The sequence below is a fragment of the Rhopalosiphum padi genome, chromosome 2 (assembly GCF_020882245.1).
Source record: "Rhopalosiphum padi isolate XX-2018 chromosome 2, ASM2088224v1, whole genome shotgun sequence".
Taxonomy (NCBI): Eukaryota; Metazoa; Arthropoda; class Insecta; order Hemiptera; family Aphididae; genus Rhopalosiphum; species Rhopalosiphum padi.
The window spans coordinates 63,228,099-63,250,973 of NC_083598.1; the positions used below are offsets into that span (position 1 = coordinate 63,228,099).

At 33.1% G+C, this 22,875-nt stretch overlaps 1 protein-coding gene across 1 annotated transcript; it reads left to right on the forward strand.

The window, feature by feature from the left end:
* The first annotated feature begins 1,002 nt into the window (after positions 1-1,002).
* On the forward strand, positions 1,003-11,335 carry LOC132923217 (uncharacterized). Its single transcript, XM_060987074.1, has 7 exons — positions 1,003-1,224; positions 6,925-7,035; positions 7,139-7,314; positions 7,935-8,478; positions 9,061-9,168; positions 9,261-9,445; positions 9,890-11,335. The coding sequence occupies exons 2-7, from the start codon at positions 7,012-7,014 to the stop codon at positions 10,239-10,241; spliced, it is 1,389 nt and encodes a 462-aa protein (XP_060843057.1). The 5' UTR covers positions 1,003-1,224; positions 6,925-7,011; the 3' UTR covers positions 10,242-11,335.
* The last annotated feature ends 11,540 nt before the right edge of the window (positions 11,336-22,875 follow it).

Consider the following 22,875-nt stretch of genomic DNA (forward strand, 5'->3'; position numbering starts at 1 on the left):
CGTTTCGTTTTAATTCAAACTATCTATAATATAATATATATTATAAGACACAGGTTATGGTTTGATAACCCTCAAATAATAATAATTCATAACATTATATAAAAGTTCTGTTGATGACTGTTATTAAAGCAATACTATATTTATTTGTTTATCACATATTCACATGGCCGTAAAACACGAATCACAGGGCACGCAGGATATGCTACTGCAGAATAAAGGCCCATTTATGTTCCTTTGAAATTATTTTTCTTAAAAAGCTCATCAATTACTCATATGTGTATATTTTAAATTTAATTTTTAAAAAATGGCCTCGTAAATAATTATTAAAAAAGTTCTAGACGAGCTCTAAACGCTTAAACTAATAAGTGATATCATATATATCATTATAACGAGTTATGGGTATGAAAGATAATGAAGGTTATGGTAATTTGAAATTTTAATAATTTATGTTCATATCTAAAAATATTTATAATTTGTAAAAATAGTCCAACTGGTCCAAGTATTATAAATAGGTCTACGACACCGTAGTTACAATATTGCATAGGTATATTTTATATTTTTTAAAATCTAATTTTGAGAACTATTATTCTCGGTAGAAACGTTTAAATATCTGAAAAACTATATATATATATTCGTTTAAATTTTGAATTGTATAGGTACGACTTGATTTTCAAAAATATGATCCACTAAATAATATTTGCCGTAAAAAGGAGGGGGTGTCTCATTTGAAAAACAAAAGTTTGCAGTATGTCAAGGAGCTGACGGGGATGAGCATTCTCGGCGAATCACTCTGTATGTGTATTATACTATATATATATATATATATACACCATCCGTCTAATCATATATAATATATATAATATATATATTGTATTATACTGCACTATTGACACGAGACGGGAAGTGCGGAACTCTTGACCCGTTTTCTTTTTGTTTAATTTGTTTTTTTCCGCTCAAAAATATCCTCCCCCCGCCGACTCGCAGTAATCGTTCAGAGCGCGCGGTCACCAGTCGCCGTCGCGGGCTTCCCCCTTTTGTTCGCCGAAAACGTATAATAGTTGGACGCGACCGGCAAACGTTTCTTCGCCGCCGCCGCGAAGACAATGCAATAACGCGTCGATTAGCATACAATGGAGGCGAAACGACGACCGCGACGTGCCACCACCTCCACTGCTGCCATCATCTACATGTCGCGCGCGCATTCGAGTCTATAATATAATACAGGTACGTATAATACCTATACGGCTATAGTGTACGGTCGTCCCATATTGCAACGACGACGGTAATAACACGGCAATAATAATGTGCACATCATAATACCGTAAATAATAATAATAATAATATGTGCCTGTCTATGTGTGTATAGCGTGCGAGTACACGACGAATGCGTAATCAAACATTTTCGTCACTTCCGAAACCATCATATTGTCTTTACCCCCTCCCCTCCCATTGACGCTGCCATAGCCCCGCCCGGCCACGTGTGGTCGGACGTTCGAAAGGTTAAATGCGATTCGAAACGCAAACACATTACATCGTTTTATTACCATTATATACCATTATATTATTATTATTTTAATAATATAATATTAAATTCGGACGGGTTAGGTTGTATATTATGCGACGTGTGCGTGAGCATGCGCGCTGTGCAGCGTAGGTACTCCGAAGAACAATGATAATAATAATAATAATAATAATAATAAAATAATGTTAATATCATGAATTATCACGCGTGTCGCTCGGCACACTGTTATTATAACTATTATGAGTAAGTATACACGTCGAGGAAAATATATTATTGTAAAGCGTGGTTGCTACCTAAAAAGTGTTGGGTTAAATATATTAAAATGACCGCGGACGGGTGACGTTATGAAACCGCGGGCCGACCGATTCACCGATTTCTCGCTTAATTACCTAATTATTATTTATTATATAATTATTGTATCACACTATCACGATCACATGATACGTATAAAAAACACGTTACACTTGTTTATAATCAGTTAAACGAATTTTGTTAAGGAGTGTAAAAACATATTCAATTTTAACACTTCACCTATTATGCACCATGAATTATGGTGATAAATTGATGGCATTCGGAGGATAACCTTAATTATTGATCACTAAATCAATTATTACAATGATTCTTCGTTTTGAAAATATTATAGAAGTAAACATGCTTTAGTTGTGTTAAAAAGTTAAGAATCCATATTATGAGTATAATATTAACATATACTATAATATCATACTTAGGAATTAATACATGCAGCATATTATAATATAATATTACGTTTTTCACACCTCGACAAATAGCGTTTGGTCTCATAAAAGTAATCGGCGCTATAAATTATACTCATACGTTGATTTCGTACCGTAGATTTTTAAATCCCTCAAATTTTATTTCACTTCTGATAAAGTGTCGATAAACTGTTTAATATACATTTGGAAGACGTGGACCGAATAAAGTGTTGAAATCATCTCATTATCTATCAGGTTTGGTATCATCTGATTTGGGCATGGTATATATAAGCCACGTTTGCATACAAGATTTAGATGAATTCAAGAGGATATTAACTATAATATTATATTAATAACATATACACAATCCGCATATTGCATGTACAAAGTTCTTAACAATTCTAATATTACAACTTATATGGTATTTAAAATCAGATCGCCCCATAAAATATTCGCGGTATACATATTATTACATTCATAAAATGTGACCAGAGTATACATTTGTACCGTGGTTGTAGATATAGGTACTACCTACAGTCGTGATATGTACTAAAATTAAATTAACATTTCGTTGTAAAAACGCATAGGGAAACATTTTAGTGTGGTTAGGTAAATTATAAAAAATAAATTATTATTTATTTTCACAATACAACATATTATTATGTTACTCCATATGTTTATACCATAGGGCATATAGTATTACTCTATGGTTTATACATACTTACCTAGGTTTGTTTGTGATTTAGATAGTAATCAAACGCCGATTTGTTTTAATAATTATTTAAAAAAATATTGTTTTGTGCACGAAAAATGCAATTTAATAAAAATGGAAATACATTTTAATGTTATTTTGGTAATTTTATACAGGTGCTAAGTGAATACAATACAATACAAAATAAAAATTAGAGGCCAAAATCCGTTTATATCACTTAAAGTTGCAAAAAATATTAGTTTTTTTTTTTTAATAATTGTTACTTAACATGATTCTCAATCAATTGGGTATCGATAAAAGCTAGTATTTGTGTGCACATTGCCATACCATCATTGCGGTTGGAAAATTAGTAGAATGATTTAACTACGTACAATTATTAAAAACTGCAGTGTTTTGTTACCATGTAAACAGGAAACTTTCGTTCGACTTTATGTTATTATCGAATAATTTTTACCTATCCGTATTTTGTACGAGTTGTACGAACGGGCAAAACGTATGCGACGAGACGACGAACGTTATAATTTCGTGAAATTAATTATTATTAAATCGCACGAAACGGACGAGGCCAATCAAATTTCGTATCGAGCGGACGTTATAATATTATTATTATACGTATACATGTATTATTATATTATTTTAGTATAGTAAGTATAAAGAAAACGAGTGTGCATAATATGGGTACAGGTACGCAAAACCGGTCTCTATAGGTCTTATGACATGAGATTTATAAACGCGCGACCTTGTGCGGCGTTCGTATAAAGCTTGACGGCGTATTTAAAACAAGCCATCTCGTAAACACACATATATATATATATATTATGTATATTGTACGTTTGTATGTATATGATACACGTGCGGCGCTGATCGTGACCGCAGCAGCAAACTTCTGTCGAAATAGAGGCGAATCGCTAATTTGTAATTCGATTTCGGATCGGCAAGCATACAATATATAATATATATATTATATTATACATACCTACCTATTATGCGTAATGGCTTATACCCATTACTCATTTATACGTATACGCGTATTACAGTTGACACGCTCTCGGTCGTGTCATGTTTATAATATATATATATATATCACGGCAAATTTATATGTATATATAATATATACTCACATGGAAGCAATAATCCCTGATTTTGACGTAGACACAAAGCCAGAGAAAGTCGCTAAAACACACTTACGCGAATATTATATTATATACTTTATACGATTCGGCGAAACTGCACGTTTTTGGTATGCACACATGCTTCGACAGTAGTTTGTATTGTTACCAAACCTTTCCCCCTTTTCACCACATACTAACTATTCGGCGTATTCGAAGCTCATCCAAAGAAGTGGAGACGGATGAAAATACAATTTTTTAGTACAGCACTCGAAGATACAGTCAAGTTAGATATAAGGCTTCCCTATGTAATCTTCTTGAATTTTTTTTTTGCACAGTTATATTCGTTTTTTATTTTATTTAATAATGCTAATTTGAAAATTGTATTATTATATGAATACATGGCTAAAAAAAACCTCCCAACGGGTGGGAGTGATTCTTCAATCACCCCTTTCGCTACCAATCAAACACGCCACTGCGTCGTTCGCTTATAGCTGTAGGCCCGTTGAGTGTTGCAGAGAATAAAAAATCAACACCAGGAAAAGCTGCGGGTATCGAAGTTTTGCGCTCTAGAGAATATAATACGATATATTAGAACGGCGTACTATACAGGGTGAACCAAAAATATCTAACAAATATAGTAATATTTGTAATGGGAGTTTGTTAAATAGTCTTGTTACACCTTATATTATAGCAACGACAATTCGAAAATGAGTGAACTGCAGCGGCAGAACTAAATAGTAAATACTTATCGCTAAGCAAATATATTTATATATAATACTCATGTGCGTATTCGGATGATTCTACATTTTGTATTGTATTTTTTTCGCGATAAAACTTGCAGTGTGATTAAACTCGGTACAACCACAAAAGATAAAAATATAAACATAATATATATATTATACACGCGTTTCGACTCTGCGGTGGTGCGATTATAGTTTTTACTGCACTTTACGGCACTATATACATACGCAAATTATTATCTCTACACGGTGTCGTTGTTAATTTAATTAAAATTAAAATGTTTACCGCAACGAAAATTATAACGATATAAGATACGAAGTATGCGCAGATTACGCCCCAGCGATATTGGTATACATAATACTATGCACAAATATACAGAGTGTTCCTGTTCTACGAAGATATATTCAAACGTTATTGCAATATTATTAAATTGTCAAATCATAGCAATCTCTATACTATAATAATATAGTTGACGCCTGAGCAGCTGATCATAACCCAATTACTTGGAGTTTCGATATTTGATAAAAAAAACAAAAAGCTATCGATTATATTATTAAATACAATATATAGGCTGATTCACCAAGCATATAAATATCAGATAACCGAAATTTCGATATTATGGACGATAATTTTGAGCAATATTTTTTATCCGAAATAGTATTAGCAGAAAAAATACAAGAGAACATATAAAACCACTGCTTTAACACGTTTAACAACATTTATTTAGCCAGAATGTAATACGTAAAACGTCTTGGACCATACAAAAAAGTAAAATATATTCTTATCACAGTAATCAACTCATTTCATTCATTTTCGATTTTATTTGGTCGTTGTGTTTCTTGGCAATACTGTGTTATAGTTTAAATAAAAATAATATAATTATCATTTTAATAAAAATAATAGTTATTTATAATATTTTATTACGTTGTTTTTTTGATAATATGCATTCTATATTTTTAACCGAATCGACTGTTATCGATGTTTTATTTTACGTTCGGAAACTTTGACGCGACAAAGATGATGGGACGTTGTTCGTTGTTCGTTATCGTCGTAGTCATCACAGCGTTAGGGCTACAGCAGACTGTCGTAACCGGTGGTAAGACGTCCGCCGTGTCTTCGTCATGGTCGAACGTCACCGCCGAATTTCCGTTTTTAGTGGGATTGACTGCAGGAGGAATAGACGACGGGACGAACTGGCACACCGTCATCTGTACAGGAACCTTGATATCTCCAGTGTTCGTTTTGTCTTCAGCGTATTGCACGTCGCGTTTGATGAACACGTTTAAGTCGAGTACAGACGGCTCTACATTAATTGTACGAAAATAAAAGTGATAAAAATTATTATTTCCATGGTTTATCTTGGTTCCTACAGACACAACCATATTATTATTGAATATACGACGTGGTATAATATTATACAGGATGATTCATCGAGCATTCTTATTACCCTTCTTCCACACCCACGCTATTCAATTAACAATAAATGAATTCGATTTTTTAGTTTTTAAGTATAGTACTTGAGGGCTATATGTTTATATACATATACTTTACTAATTTATATTTATATAATTTATAATCTGAATATTCAAAAATTTGGGCGTTAAGTAAAATTAAAAATTCGAAAATCAAAATTAAGGATAGAATGTGGTGAGCATATTTGATGTGCTTACCTTTTTTATGACGTAAAAGGTTTGTGAAACTTAAAGTACATACGAATTAAAGTTTTTGGCAAATTCGATTAATCTAATAATTATGAGTAGTTTTTTCGCCTATTTTGTAAATTATTTTCACTGACTAGATTGAATATATAATAAAAATATAAATATTGAGTGTTTGCGAAAGTTAGAGCATAAACATTTCAAATATTCTTGTAAATACATACGTTTACTTATTACACATCAATACATATTCAACAGCTTTAAAATTAAATTTCTTCGTGACTTAACCATAATGTCATACATAAAATATTAGACACATATTATGTACAATATGATATTCTACTGAAACGATGTTGCCGCTACCACCGTGCTCACAACACTCTTATAGTAAATCCGTGCGCTTGCTCGTGGATTACGCAAACTATATGCGCGTTTCTTGATTATACGATCGTTTTTCTACTAACAGGCGTATTGGAAGACTCCCGGAAACTTAGTCAAGTACCATCGAGTCATAATTGCTTACATCCATCCGTCATACAACAAAGCCACCCGAATGTTCGACTTATCGCTGGTAAAGGTGAGTGAATGATTAACGATCCATGAATGATCTTATTATAACGCATCGCCAAGACTCTTAACGACTTTAATGATATAATGTAACCTTACAACGTTTACAATAGCTCAAGAAGCCGTTCAAACACGTTGAGCGTTTCGTTGGACTATCGTCGAGAACGTTCAAAAGTGACGTTGAACTGAATTGCATGGTTATAGGAATCGGTGCGCCCCACGAACGCGGTTACAAGGTACCGGTTCGTGTTAAGTACGGCCAAACCGCTTGTCGGATTCCAAAATCAAAGTGAGGAAAACGTCAAAAAAATATTAATTTACGATTTAAATTAAGAGGAAAAACTTTAAAAAATAGTAAACAGTATCGAACAAAAGCATAATAATTTATTACTATATTATAATAATCTTGCTTATTGATTTTTTTTTTTTTATATGATTATGTGAACACATCCAGTTCTAAACAATATACAGGTTTTTTAAAATAAGTAAATCGATTCGATATATCTTTTACATTTTATTAAAACCAATGATCTCGTTTGTAGAATTATGGTGACACTGCAAGTATCACTGAAAACACTATATTATCTTCTTTTCGATTTTTCTTTTTTATAAATTTCACCTAGGGTAACCTAGTCGGGTATAGTATTTCGACACTTTAATCATTACTTGTTTATTTATCTTTTTCTCAATTTTCCATTCTCCTATAAGCTTATCGATATTTACCCTATTATCTAATATATATTGTAAATAACGATCACAATTTTTTCACTCTATATTCTTCTTGTTTATTTCATAACTAACCGTTGCATTTTGAACTTGTCCTGTGTAAATAAATAAATAAATAATTCACGTGTTGTAATAAACAACGAGAGTGGATGATACAGGATGACGTTTCCCGCGCCGTTTCAGCACTTTTCTCGAGTTCGTGATCGGATTCACTTGGGCGGATTTCTTGTGTGCCGAGACAATAGGTCCGGCAGCCATGCGATTGCCGTGTGACCGGGCCGACCCACTGCTGTGCTCGAGTGGTCAACATCAGTATGGAATCTTTAGCTATGGATACGACGTTACAGATGCGTCTCCAGCGACAGAGGCGACAGAGTGCGGTGATTCGACGGTTCAGGGCAGGCTCTTGTTTGTCAACAGGTACACTGGCTGGATTTCTGAGACGATGAAGAAACTCGGAACGGATTACGATGGTGAATCACAGCAGTCAGAAAAATATAATAAGACCACAGTGAGACGCCGTAGACCCACACGGCCACGACCGACAACCACCTCAACTAAAACGGTAGTTCCGCAGGTAACCTGCACTGACCGCATGGAAGTCGACTACCCGTATCTGGTGTACTTGGAAGGTCTACCTGACGAACCAGTGTGTGGCGGCACCCTAGTATCCCCCTGGCACGTGCTCACGACCGCTTACTGCACGACGAGGATGACCGAAATTATGGTATGAAACACGCATATATCACTATACAATAATATAATCGGCTGATCAATAATTGTCAACTGTAGAATTTATGATAATACCAATATTTCTTGTAAAAGCATTGCTTCTAAATAACACTCCATTTAATTATATTACCCTGAAATGTGTCGTTGATGTAAAGAAATTAGGAGGTGTTGTTTGCGATGCGCCGTAAGTAATAAAAACTATTAATTTCATAAACTTAATGTTGTTATCGTACCTAAAATGTGGTTGAAAAACCAATAAGTACCCTCATTTCTCATCGCTAAATAGCTGTTAAATTGTATAAACAATATAATTGTTTTATGTCCTAACTGACTAATTTCTATATAATATTTGTTTAGAACTAAAGAATAATACCACTGTATACATATTTGATCAGAAACGACAACTGCTATCTTAACCTAGACGCTTCACAACTTTATTATTTCGATTTTTCGTGATTAATAATTTTGCTATATTGCTGTTTAGAATGTCAGATATAACATTTGAATTTTCAATGTTTCAATTGTTTAATAATTGAATATGTTTATTATGGGTTTTGTTTTTTGTATTTTGTTTCAGGTGACTGTTACAGCGTACAATTATAGACATCACGCGAACGCGAGTCTCGTTTACATTCATCCGGATTACGACCCGTACACGCTGACCGCGGACATCAGCATCGTAGTTGTAAGCGTCCCTGTCGTCTTCGTCTAAGTACTATTTATTTTTCACAACACGCAAATAATAATGGCACGATTGTTTCGTTTATATTCTCGCAGTTACACGACCCGTTAAACGTGACTAGGTACGCACAGCTACCAGATATCATCAGCGGTCCGATCGATGACAACTTTACTACCAAAGCGCTGGCTTGCGTAGTGGTAGTGAGAAGACGGCTGACACCCTATTATTATATTCCGGTCAATGTCATGTACGGGCTTAAAGCGTGTCGGGAATCATTCGAGTATGCATGTTATTATTATTAGTTATTACTTATGATTATTCAAATCATTGGTATATAAAGCATAAACTATAAACCCCTAATAAGTAGGTACTATATAAGACGTTATTTTTCTGTTGGTTACAAAATCCGGGTCCGAAAAATATACGATTTTAATTGGCTTATGATTTGTTATATTCGTTATAATTAGATATCTACTGGTTGATAAATATTATTTATAAATAAATTCTACAGTAAATTTCTGTGAATCACAGATTCAATTCTTACATTATATTTTACCAAAAAAATTTAATAATTCTTAATAATCTTTTCCAATTCATCGCAGTGATGTAATTCATAACACGTACTTACATGTATATATTTATGGGAGTTTCTATTATTTGTATATTAAATTATGTTTGCTGCAGGCCAAATTTAATAATGGTAAATTTATTGTACTCCTAACAGTTCAGAAATTCAGACAACCGTCAGCAAGACTTGGCGCGAGTTCATCTGCGGAATGCCCAATCAACGACTTGGTAACGACATAGGGGATCCGTTAATCTGCGACGGACTGCAGTACGGCATGATTAGTCACACGTACCCTACTAAGATGCAAGCCACCAAAACGGGAAGTGTCAATCATCAAGTGCGTTTCTTGATAGTCGACTACCACAGACAGTGGATCAACAACGTGATCGGGGCCGATTATCGATTCGGCACTAACGATGGTCGCCCACACGCATTCCCCGGACTAGCGATCAACCTGATCCTGCAGTTTCTAACAATCGTATTCCAATTATTGTTACGCTATAGGTAGAGGAATCATACGATGACAACGGTTATTATTTAGCTGACAGTAAGAATATTAATACGGTAATGCGTAATATAGTTTAGTTTAACCGGGTAATCGTGTTCGGTTGAACAATTTATTATAATATGTTCTATCATATAATACAATTTTTATATAACGGTGGTAGCGATACATCGTTATGCTGCATAAGACTCCCGAAAGTTTTTAAAAATTGTAAGTTATTAAAAGCATATCTACTCTTCTATAGCGCATTCGAGTGCATTAAGAGTTTCAGTTTTCTTTGAGTTTACCGTAAACTAGACATATTATTATATTATATTCCTAAAAAACTGAACAATTGAAACTTTTGACTAAGTACCTACTATTCAACCATAACAAGAAAGAATGATGTATTAAAAAAAATATCTATATATTTATATATAAAACCGATTTATAAAAAAAAATATATATTCGTAACCATAGCAATGAATTGTAAAGACGAATGGATAGATCTGACGGTCATTGAAGGGTATATATTCATATATATAGAAATACCCTTTGAAAAATATCGGACAAAGTGCTACTTGACTAATATTAAAATATAATATTATACAAAAAAAAAAATAAAAATTTTTTATAAGATAAATTAGTTATGGTTTGATCGAAACAAATTAAATAAAATTTACATTTAGCATAGAATTTATTTTTCGTACTATTTTTATTCTATAGTCGATTTCAAAGAGATATCGAATCAAATATACCCATATAACTATTGTTTACCTTGAATATAGTAACTTAAAGTACCATTGATACATAGTATCTACTGCACTGCATTTTTTTTATTGTAAATAAAATATAATTTAATTCAAATCTTTGATTTTAAAATTGTTATAGGTATATAGGCACATACATTTTTGTAATAAGAACATCTGGTGTTTAACTATTTATCAAGAAAGACGCAACTAAATCTAAAAAAAAAAACACGTTGCACAACTTAGCGAGTGATGGAAAAAAACGTATAAAACAAAATTGATGTTTGAAAAAAAATTGTTTTGGAAATGGTACGTTAAGCGAAATGTAATTGAGGTACCTAACTAAAAAATCAAAAAGTCCTAATTTTTAATTCGTCATTACAACTCTCGGATTAATAGCATCCGATTACTGTCGATTATAAGTTTAAAATGTTTTAATATAATATTATAAACCGTAAAAGTACTGTGTTTGAATAAAGCGGTACAAAAGTAATCTTAAACTGTTTTTAATAAACTGAATATATATATATATATATATTCGAATATTGCCGAAAATGGACAACAAAATAATATACCTACTTGATTATATTTTTAATAAACAATTTGTCTGGAGGATGTAATTAAACGGAAATATAAAAAAATATGTCCTTATTGTTTCTCTTAAGTCTTTTATGTTTGAATATCAGTAATAATGGACAATAGTGGCGTACCTGTGGGTTTAACAAGTAAAAATAGTTAAACGCAATATAATATTATGCACTAAAGTTTATGAGTATTATTATTTTTAAGCGGACAGGTCATCTAAGAAGAATGGTACACCAGGCACGAGCTCCTATGGAACCATAGATATATTATAACGACGCGCATAAATATTAATTATTATTATTATTATGCAATTGGTCCCGGGCGATTTGTCACGCACCGCCGGCAGATAAGAGCGGCCGTTCGCCGGCCCCCGACGACAAATCATCGTAATATCATGTTATCGCGCAGCGTGTATACGCGTTTTACCGGACGTTCACGAAATCGGTCGGATACTGATCGAAGCGACTGTCGGTTTTTGGCGTACATATTTTAACATATATTTATGTACCCAAAATCAAATACAATAATTATTAATGCATTCAGATAAAGTGAAATACAATATGCATATTATAACCATGCGTGGTAGGTATATCTATGAAATACTACTGCGTCATATTTTACGAAAGTATTCACCGAATGTCTGAATATATAGGTATTATATTATATTATTATAAATATTATATTTATGCATATTTTCTACCATTTTAATCTGGCCTAATTCGTTTTTCCGCGAAACTATTATCTACGAGAGATCCTCAATATGATGCATTTAAAAATAATACATTTTAACGAGATGTTATTTATTTTTTGTCAAAAACTATGAAGTTAACAAAAATGAAAATTAATAAATTAAAAGATATAAACTTAAACAGGAAATCAAATTCACATTTTAAGATAAAATATTGAAATATTTTTTCTCGGAACCATCCATTTCGGAAGGTATATATTATGTAGAATTATATATATTATAAAATGTTTCCTATGTATTGAGGTACATACACCTGCGAGTAGCCATCGCCGGGTACTGGCTTGCAGCAAATACTCAATGTGCCAAAAAAATATATTGATCGACGAAATGGGTTTCTATCCTGTTATTGTTTATTTCACCTGACGTTCTTTTTTAAAACAACCATGCGAGATTTTAACATATTATATCTATACGTACGCATAAGGTATAAAGACGAAATTTGTATTGCGTTGCCTTATTTTGGCTTCCGATAATACCTTTGCCGTGTTAAATATTTATGCGATTTTTTTTTTCTACCGGAACGGACTTATCACATGACGTCGATCTCACACAATATGTTTAAAAAGTTCCTTTAAAAAACGAATTTGCTCTCGTTTTGTCGTTCATATTATTTGAGGAAATGAGATTAGTTCAGTTTTCTTCGTTCCGTCATGAGAATAAATGTGTTTCGTCATGCATATATTATTTTAAAAAAAATGTTTAAATCTTGTTAGCTGTTTTAAATATATAAAATTTATGTAAAATGACTAAGATTTATAACGTTTATAAGTAGCAAATATGAATATAGAATCGGATATGTGTAAATAAAATATTATATTATTTGTTTCCATTGACATTTCCACTACGTCGGATTTCAATCACCGGTGATGCAAATGTTGTCATAATTATATTATAATGTTTACATAGTAGTTTTCTATTCGTGCTCAGGTATAGGTATACTATGTATGATAATGACTATTATATATATATATATGAGAAATAGGCATTGTTGTCCTGATACGATGATAATGATATTGTCTTGTCGGGCAATGCATTACAGCTGCTGTTGGACACACATATTGACTAAAGCAGCTGCAGCCAGCAGATAACGTTTGTTATTCGGCGGATTTCGAGTTTTTTTTTTCACATAGGTTCTACTATGTGTAATGTACTAATGTGTACATAGCTAAAGCTGGTAAAGGTACCAATTTCTACACTATACACGCAATTCGCTAAAACGCAATGTAAATACCTCGTAGATAGAAACAACATCACTTTTTGAATCGGTATAAAGTCAAACAAAACTTTAACACGAAACCGCGTTTCGAAAACAACTTCTAAGTAGCGCAATTACACAGCAGCATGTATCATATCGTGTGCTCTAAAGAGTTAAAATATAATAGGTAGGTACATAATACGTAATATTATAATAATATGTACGAGCGTATACTAACTTTTTCGATGAAATTGCATAAACTAATTTTGTATCGAGAAACGTCTGAGTCCTATAATGTTATTATGCGCATTTACAGAACGATCAAATCGTTCACATACGAGTTTAACGCGAATTAAAGAAATTCAAACGCGTTTTTAAATATTACCGTGAAAGTCGAGCATATTATAAATCATTATAATATTGTTACAGCGTTTCGAATATACACACTATACCCGTGTAATTATAAAATATTCGGATACGTTTTACAACCAACGGAAACGTTTTGTAATGAAATACTTCTATTGGATGTACAGGAATTGCTGCGTTTGGTTTCGATCTTCAAAATAAACGTAATCTCTATAATAAGGCGTAGACACCCCGGTGGTCTATATGACGCATTAAAGACAAACAATCGCGTACTTATATCTAAATACTATTATTATAATATCGTACGCAGTGTACGTGAGACCGTTATAACAATGCAAACGGGCGTACGTCGTATATACAATAATATATTATATTGTCGACTATTATTGTACGATGTATTCGAATATATACCCGTAACGAGAGTCTTACTGTAACGACCAACTTTGACGTAGGACTTTTCGAACGCCGTGGCTGTGGTTTCGAAGAACATACAGGCAAAGTCTATACGAATCTGCGTGAGATGACGCGTAGTTATACATTATAATAATATAATATGATGAGCTTGAATTCGACCGTAATATAATGATAGTATAACAACACGAATCTTCTCGTGGGCGGTTTACAAATGAGACGAACGATTTTTCTATTATACATATATAATATTATATATATATATATATAGGAAGATTCAAATTATTTTATGCGAGAATACCTCTGATATGACGGTTCGCTACGATCATCAAATTATAAGTATCTACTAAGAAAAAATATACTATGTTTTCTAACATAACATGACACGCAAATTTAACATAATAATTATGTTATAATATAATAACTATTAATTAGAGTTTGAACTTTGTCATCTATTCGTGTTTTCTTTGACTTTTAAAAATATTGTTTCTTACTTAGTAATCTTATACATTTATTTCATGACGTCATAGTTTAATACGGATGAAATATCAACTGTTGTTTTGTGTATAATTTCCCCTTTTTACTATAATATCTTATTGCACGTTTGATAAGCTAAATGCTAGTTTGATGATATTCAAACTAAAAACTTTATAAATTAAAAATATAGACATTGATTTTTTGTATTAACTTTTAATCTTGGCCCATGCCATGAATTCGTTAGCAACAATATTATGTAGGTTAAATCCTTTATTTGATTCATAATTAATGTATATTTTATTTTTATACTTTTATTTTAGATGTAAATAAAAGATAATTATATTAGGTAATGTTTTCTATAGTTTTAATATATATCAAAATTTAAATTAAATTTACTACAATTTTCAATGTAAAAACATAGGTAGAAATCCGAGAATATAAAAAGTTCATACCTATATTGTTTATTTTTTAATTTTCATAACATTGTTAGCATATATTTAGTACGTTTATAGAACATTAAATGCAAACACTAGTAATAGTATATAAAGGTATCTATAATATTGTAGTTATATATATATATATATATATACATTAAACATATTGCCATATTGGTGAGTTCAATATTATATTATTATACCATACCGATCCTTCGCCGCAGCAACGACTATGGCGAATTCCGTTATTGGATTTATAATAACAATAATAATAATAATAATAATAATAAAGTAATACAACAACGCGTGGACCTTGAATGGGTTTTATTTTATAATTTTTATTTTTTATTATTTTAAATCACCCGCATTCGCCTGCGCCGTGCCCCGGGCGCGTATTCATTCATGTGGCCTGCGCGCCTCATCACGACGAGTTCAAAACTTCGCCCACGTACGTCCGTATATTATTATTATTTTATTTTTTTTTTTAAAGAGAGAGACGCAAAGAATATAATATACATACATACATTGAATATACATACGTTCATGCACCACCATTATAAACGCGCGCGCGCGTGAGTGTGTGCGAGTACATCCGATCGTTTTGTAGTCATGTGGGTCTGCCAGAATCGTATTTTATTGTCCTTATAACACACACGCGTGCTCACACACACACATACATATGCACACGCAGAGCCACAGACACGTATATATAAAGAGAAAAAAACGCAGACGTTAGATTTGTCGTGGCTCGGAACAACAACAACAAAAAAAAAAAAAAATTAATAAAAAAAATAGGTGCGCCCTTTAAAGAAGTGTCCTCTGGCTGGGTGCGTTACTGCAGCAGATCGGGAAACGAAACGCGCGTTATAATATACACCTTAAACACCAAGCCCAACAGGTTGTAGTTAAGTTCTACAGCTATAATACACGTATTAAATTTATTATATATTACATATTATTATCAATGCTTCGGTTGATTAGACCACCGCTAATATATTGTGTGCGTATACGTCTATTACAATATACCAACGTATCCACGCGGGTTATACGGTTATACGCGAGTTAATGTTACTATCATGCTTTGTGTGTTCGGTGTTTGCATTATTGTCTTTAACCAACTCATTCAAACAGCAGTTAAATTCGAAATTATATTACTTAAAATAATTATACATTAAATTATATATTATCAAGAATACAACACTAAAACATTGAACATTTTTTATACTGTATTACTAAAAATTTGCTACTAACTATACTCGATACATAAGTATATTTTCATTTTAATTGAACAAACATCGATAAGTCAACGAAACCATTGTTTTTAGTTTGCTATCATATTATGTTTGTATATTTATATTTAAGTATTATCACTGTAACACATAATTTATTAAAAAGTATAAAGATAATAGGTATTAACGTATTCAGTTATTAAATATCAACTTAAAATAGGTAATATAATATTGACCAATCGTAATAATAATAGAAAAAAATGATTATCAGATACCATTATCTTACTGAGAATTATTATCGCACGCTGCAAATAATAAATGATACGATCCTGCTGTTTGCATTTCATTCAACGTTTGCGTTCCCAGTCATAGTGCCATTACTATTATATTATACACACTATAGGTCTTTGTTTGGATCTCTATCAGTTTACCGGGTCCGGAAAAGTAATATTATTCAATTACTGTAAATATATAGTACGCGTGTGCACATCGACGCAACGAGCGCATTTGCTACTTACAGTAATATCCTGCAGTGCAATTCCTGCGAGGTAACCTTATCCGGCGCCTAAAGCGTATATATATATATAAATATAATATAATACCCGGTGTCGTGACTCTCCGATCGGCAGACCCGACCGACCTGCAGCAGCTCTTCGACGTAATAATAATAGTGTATTATTTCATTGGACATCTATCTCTATATAAACATCAATTGTACCATAATATGATAAATGATAATGCGCCCATACACATAATAATAAAAAAAATAAGTCCTATAATATAATTATATGGTTTATCTTAAAACGATTACTATGAATATAGTAATCATACCAATCCATATTGTAACGTTTAATATTCTTAATATACCAATGATACATATCGCCCTTAAATTTAGATATGCTAAGTCAGTTTTATTTTAAAAAGTATAATATGTTTATTTGTGGCACTGTACCTCCAATCTCCATGGTCGTTTTGTTCAACAAAAAAGTTGGTTTTGTTTATCAAATAAAATATGTATACAGTACGCGTAAATGAAAAACAATTTCACCATGTCTCACAGAAAACGACGTTTTGAATTATTGTTCTTTAATATAATTCGATTATCGATAAATATTAAGGAACAATGTTATGTTCGAACAACAAATGCGATATTGTTATTAGGTGAGATGAACGATAATTTATAGCTATCATTATTAAAGGCGCCGTATACTATCCATGTTTAATGTTCATATTATGTTATATTAGTATTAGGTATTGAAATCATATTGTAATATTTCATATTGGATTTATTTCGTTGCAGTTCTATACTCCTATCCTATCGTCGTTCAAATACATATACGGAAAATATACGATTGCAAAAATTGTTTACTACATCTTAAAATTAAGAAATAAATAAGATTTATTTGACAAACTACTTACTACACACTCCTTACTTGGGTATCGACTTACGTGGTATAAAAGGATCTAAGAAATAATATTATTTATAAATTTATAATACCTTAATGTCTAAGTAAAAAGTTATAGGTACCTTAATTTTCTAATTTAAGTTTTTCGCGATGTTCGTGATTTAAAATACTTGATTAATTACCGATATTAACAACTAGATACTCCAAAGTATTAATAAAATATACAATTTATAATATACATACATAATATTTTATTTATGTGTAAATATGATATTGTATTTATAGATGCACATTATTTAAACTATAATTAAACTCCCACCGTCAAATAAAAATATAGTAATTATTTGTCATTCAATTTTGTGTAAGTTAATATATCTTTAGTTTAAGCAGTTTGGCATAATTATACAATAACAATCAAATAAAATATTCACTCATTAATGTTCTATAATTGGCATATAAAAATATGACAAACAATTTAAATAATAATTTAGTTCCTCGAACACTTAGCATAGTCTAATATAATAGCACATAATATATCAAAAAAAGACCATCGTGATTTCGATTTCGAATTCATAAAAAAGCATAGCAACTGGAGTAAAAACTTGAATACGAATTGAGTACAGATTTTCTCAATGGACTTCAAATATAATAATATAGCCAGTGTTTCAATCCGGAGCCTTAGGATTTCTTACATGCAAAATTTGAGATAAAAAAAGTGTTTAATTTATACAGCACAAAGACGTGATATTATATTATAAGGAACAAACATATGATACTATATAGATATATAGATAGTTCATATTTCTTTTAGTGCGTAGGAATTTTTATGTGCCTGCAATATTTGACGTGTGTAATATGACATGAGTTGTTTGTTATTATCTGTTCACCAGTTAACAGTATATATTAATTTTTTTATTGTGTTTTAGTTTTTCAATCATAAATTGTGGTTTGCTTTTTGCGAAAACACTTGGTTATTCTTTATTCGATATTATCAATATCGTTTTGAATATTCCGAATTGTATAAATTAACGTTGTGCTTTGTAATGTTCAATAAAAATATTTCCAAATTAAAAAATAAACCTCACTAAAATGCCTTATTCAGTTTTACTTTGTATTGCACACCAGTTTATTGTACCTATCCACGTTTATAATATATTGCGCGATTATAATTTAGTCGAACGAACGAAAGAGCACGGCAGAGACGACAAGGAAACAGGTAGCTTAATGTCGTTGTGTTCATATGCTAATAGTATCAAATATGTTTCCAAAGCCATTTACATCGCAACGGTTTCCCGCACTTATAAAATATACGGCCGAACGTGGGCGCGAGACGTACATCTTAATTAATTTATTTCCCGATAATTATGCCAAGATAATCGGTGAAATGCAGTTTTGTGTCGCTGTGATAAATATATCCATTTCGAAAAAGAAATAAAAAACTATTAGGTTTTCATCGAGAAAAACGTTATCTCCATTAATAATTTATTGAATAATACATAACGTGTACGGTTGTCCGGTTAAAAAAAAAAATTAACATTAAGTGCCCATACACGACTGTGTACCATATACATAATGTACACGATCATTGCGCAATATCAAACAAACGATATTGTAATACGCCGAACGGGTTGAATTTCAGCGATCTTTTCGATGACGAGACTTAATAAAAATGTACCTATACAGAGAGCGAGAGAGAGAGACACACACACAATGCGACTTTGCATAATATTATCTGTAAGCACAATAAATACGTTGCGTTAAACGGCGAGAGTGTGTCGATATAATATCGACACGAAGATCGATGACCCTCGCCCGATCGAAATAAATCTGTCGACACGCACACGCGCTCGCGATCGACAATTGGCGAAAGACAACGCGTTACGATTGTGTATTATGATATTATTATTATTATTATAATATATTATTATGTGTGTGCGCGCGCATTGCCTCGGGGTGTATTTTAGGTACGTGAGTTTTTAGACAATAATAATGATGATGCGACGACGACCGGTGGAAAGACTAGCTGCAACCGTCATCGTCACAGCAGCAGCGAACGTTTGGAATGCTCAAAGTCGCTCGGGCAGCTGACGCGACGACGATGGAATTCCAGTCACATAAAAATCCTCAATAACATATCCGATGTTTACAAAATATTCTAGTTTTCGTCTCCGTGCAAACACAATGAGCCCATATTTACCCGCCCATTGTCCGTACGCATATTACGACTGCCTGCGTGCGTGCGTGTGCGTGTGTGTATAATATCGAAGACAATGCGGCGTTTATTAACAATGCCTTCCCGACACAATCGCGTACAACACGTCTTGTTTGTGCGACTGTGTGTGTCTGTGTGTGTGTGTGAAGAAAATAGCCGGGTTTTTTTTTTTTTTTTTATTCTATTCGAAAAGAAGCTCAAAGTCAATAATTACATCTACTGCAGGAGAGGTGCTAAATATAATAATAATAATACCTAATATACGTCCGCCGGGGACTGAAGGCTATTGTTGTTTGAAGTGGTACAAAAAAAAAAAAAACGAAATTAACCCAACAAAGATCGTATGGAAAAAAAAAACAAAAAAACCTTAGGTACGATTATTATGCGTGCGTGCAACCGTGGTATATGTATGATATGATATGTATATACGTCATAATACCTAGATCGACTCGAACATTGGCTTTATCACGAAAATCGGATCGGTTTTACGCACCACTAGACGAGTGATGATAAAAATCGTTTAGAAATTCGACTGCGAATATTGTGCCTCTATTGTAGCAGCAGTAGTATACAATGTTATTACAACAGGACTGTACGGACTGGCACTCGCCACCGCCGTCTCCTATTGGCGGATATATATACGATTTTGATCCGCCTTAATCACCGGACAGGCCTTATTGACACACACGTGTAACGATGTCATTACGTAGCACGTGATCGTTCGCAGTGCGTGTGCGGGTATTAAAAGGATACGGTGTGTGCGTGTGTGTGTGTTTGTGTGTGTGTGTGTAGAGAACCGAAAAGAAGGACATCGGTCCTCGCCGTGTGCCCGGCGCACGTGACTTGCAGGAGAAAAATCCTGTGCCCTTCGCCCCCCCCCGCTCGTTCACCACTGCCGTTGCCGGCTCGGTGGCGAACGACGACGGCGACGGCGACGTATAGTCAGGACACGTCAACCGCGCGGTAATGGTCCAACCTTGACTTCACGCCGCCGGAACGGTGACGACGACTGCGAAAGGATTTGTCGCGCGTACACCTTTACCAGATATATATTATTTCCCTGGCGCTTCTATACCGCAGTCGCGCATTAGCCCAAAGGCTTCGGCGTACATACACAAACGGACCTGGCACCGGATCGGGGGTAATCCCCGAAGCCTACGCGGGGAGATTTTTTTTCCCATGATATTATCCCCAAAAGAGCTCCACTGACTTGTGCGCGACGTGTACAAACACACACACGTCATCGTACGTGAGTATATAGATAGTTCCGCGCCGACGCCACTCGCGCGATTGTTGTACGTCGGTTCAACGTTCGCTTGCCGGTGCGTTACCGAGGCGCCGCACCGTACGCGGTAATATAATGAAACTTTAACGAGGGTCTGTGTGTGTGTGTGCGTGTTATAGGTGTGCTGAACCACAAAACTCTGATATTAGGTACACGTTTTTACTGGTTTTTTTTTCTTTTGTTTTTCCGCCCGAAATGTGTTCGTCGCGAGAAAAAAAAACCACACTCGCGAAGAATATACCGGACTCGTGTGTACATATATATATATATATGCATGTATACGAGTAAAAAATAGTAAATACGCGACAGAGCGCGATAGAAAAAAAACCTATACTGTATAGCAGTGACGGCGGCGGCGGTAGAAACAATGCGAAACCGGCAGATGTTAGTGTTTGTTTTATCTTTTTCTTGGATTATATGTACGCAATAATATAATATACACACACACACATATATATATATATGTGTTCATACGATATTCTATTCGCTACAATGTATTTACAATAGCACTCGTTAGAAACTGCCGCTTGTATTCCCGCGTGGGCACATAGACTTTACAGTGCGTGCATATATGCAAACCGTGTATATATATAAGGTATATATTATATTATATTTATTAGCTTGTACGGTCGTACACCGCCCGCAAAGCGTCATAGAACTATATTTTGAGCTGACTGCCAATTTTACCGAGTGTGGCCACTGGCTGCTACTGCAAAAACTGTCGGTAAAGCGACAACTTACATTTAATAATCTGCTGTGATCAAAAAACCAATACACTATCATTATTATATTCTAATTAAACGTTATATCATTATGATGCCTGATAACTCTGCAAGAGTTTTAACTACCACCGGAAGCTTTATCTAAGTTTTTAGGTTTTAGATTCTATAACTTGTCAGTCCGTGTGCACATAATTTATAATATACAATAACTATAAATTGATTGCTAAATAAATTAATAATACAACCGTAAAGTGCAGACATCAATTAATTATTAACCATTAAAAATTAAGGAATGAGTCTTAGAGTTGCATTGCAGGCTGTGAGGTAAATCGTATTGTGGAGATGAATTCGTGCCACACAATACTTTAGTTGCAGTCAGTATTTCTAAAGGACCTAGTCGAGAAGCGGTTCTAAAACGATTCTAAAACGTTCACGACAAACTACTGTTAACGGAAGGGTTGAATGTCTAGTTACGACAGGCCTGCAGAGTGGTATCCGCATAAACGACAAAATAGTACACGACATGCATATAAAAGTTTAAGACTTAAATTATATAATAATACACAGCACGAAATCGTTGAGCAGATCATAAAATCGTATTGAATAAAAACACTGACAATTCTAATTATTATGCACGTATAGATAATAGATAATCTGATATTCAGTAATTATAAAAACTGTATTAAGATTGGTACAAATTCTATATAAATGCTGTTATTTTTTTCCATAGTTTTATAAAGTCCAGTTGATTAAATAAATAAATCGCTAGATGATTGGCTCGTTCTTTTTTTTGTTGAAAATTTAGCATGATGAACTAATAAGTATTTTAAATTATAAAA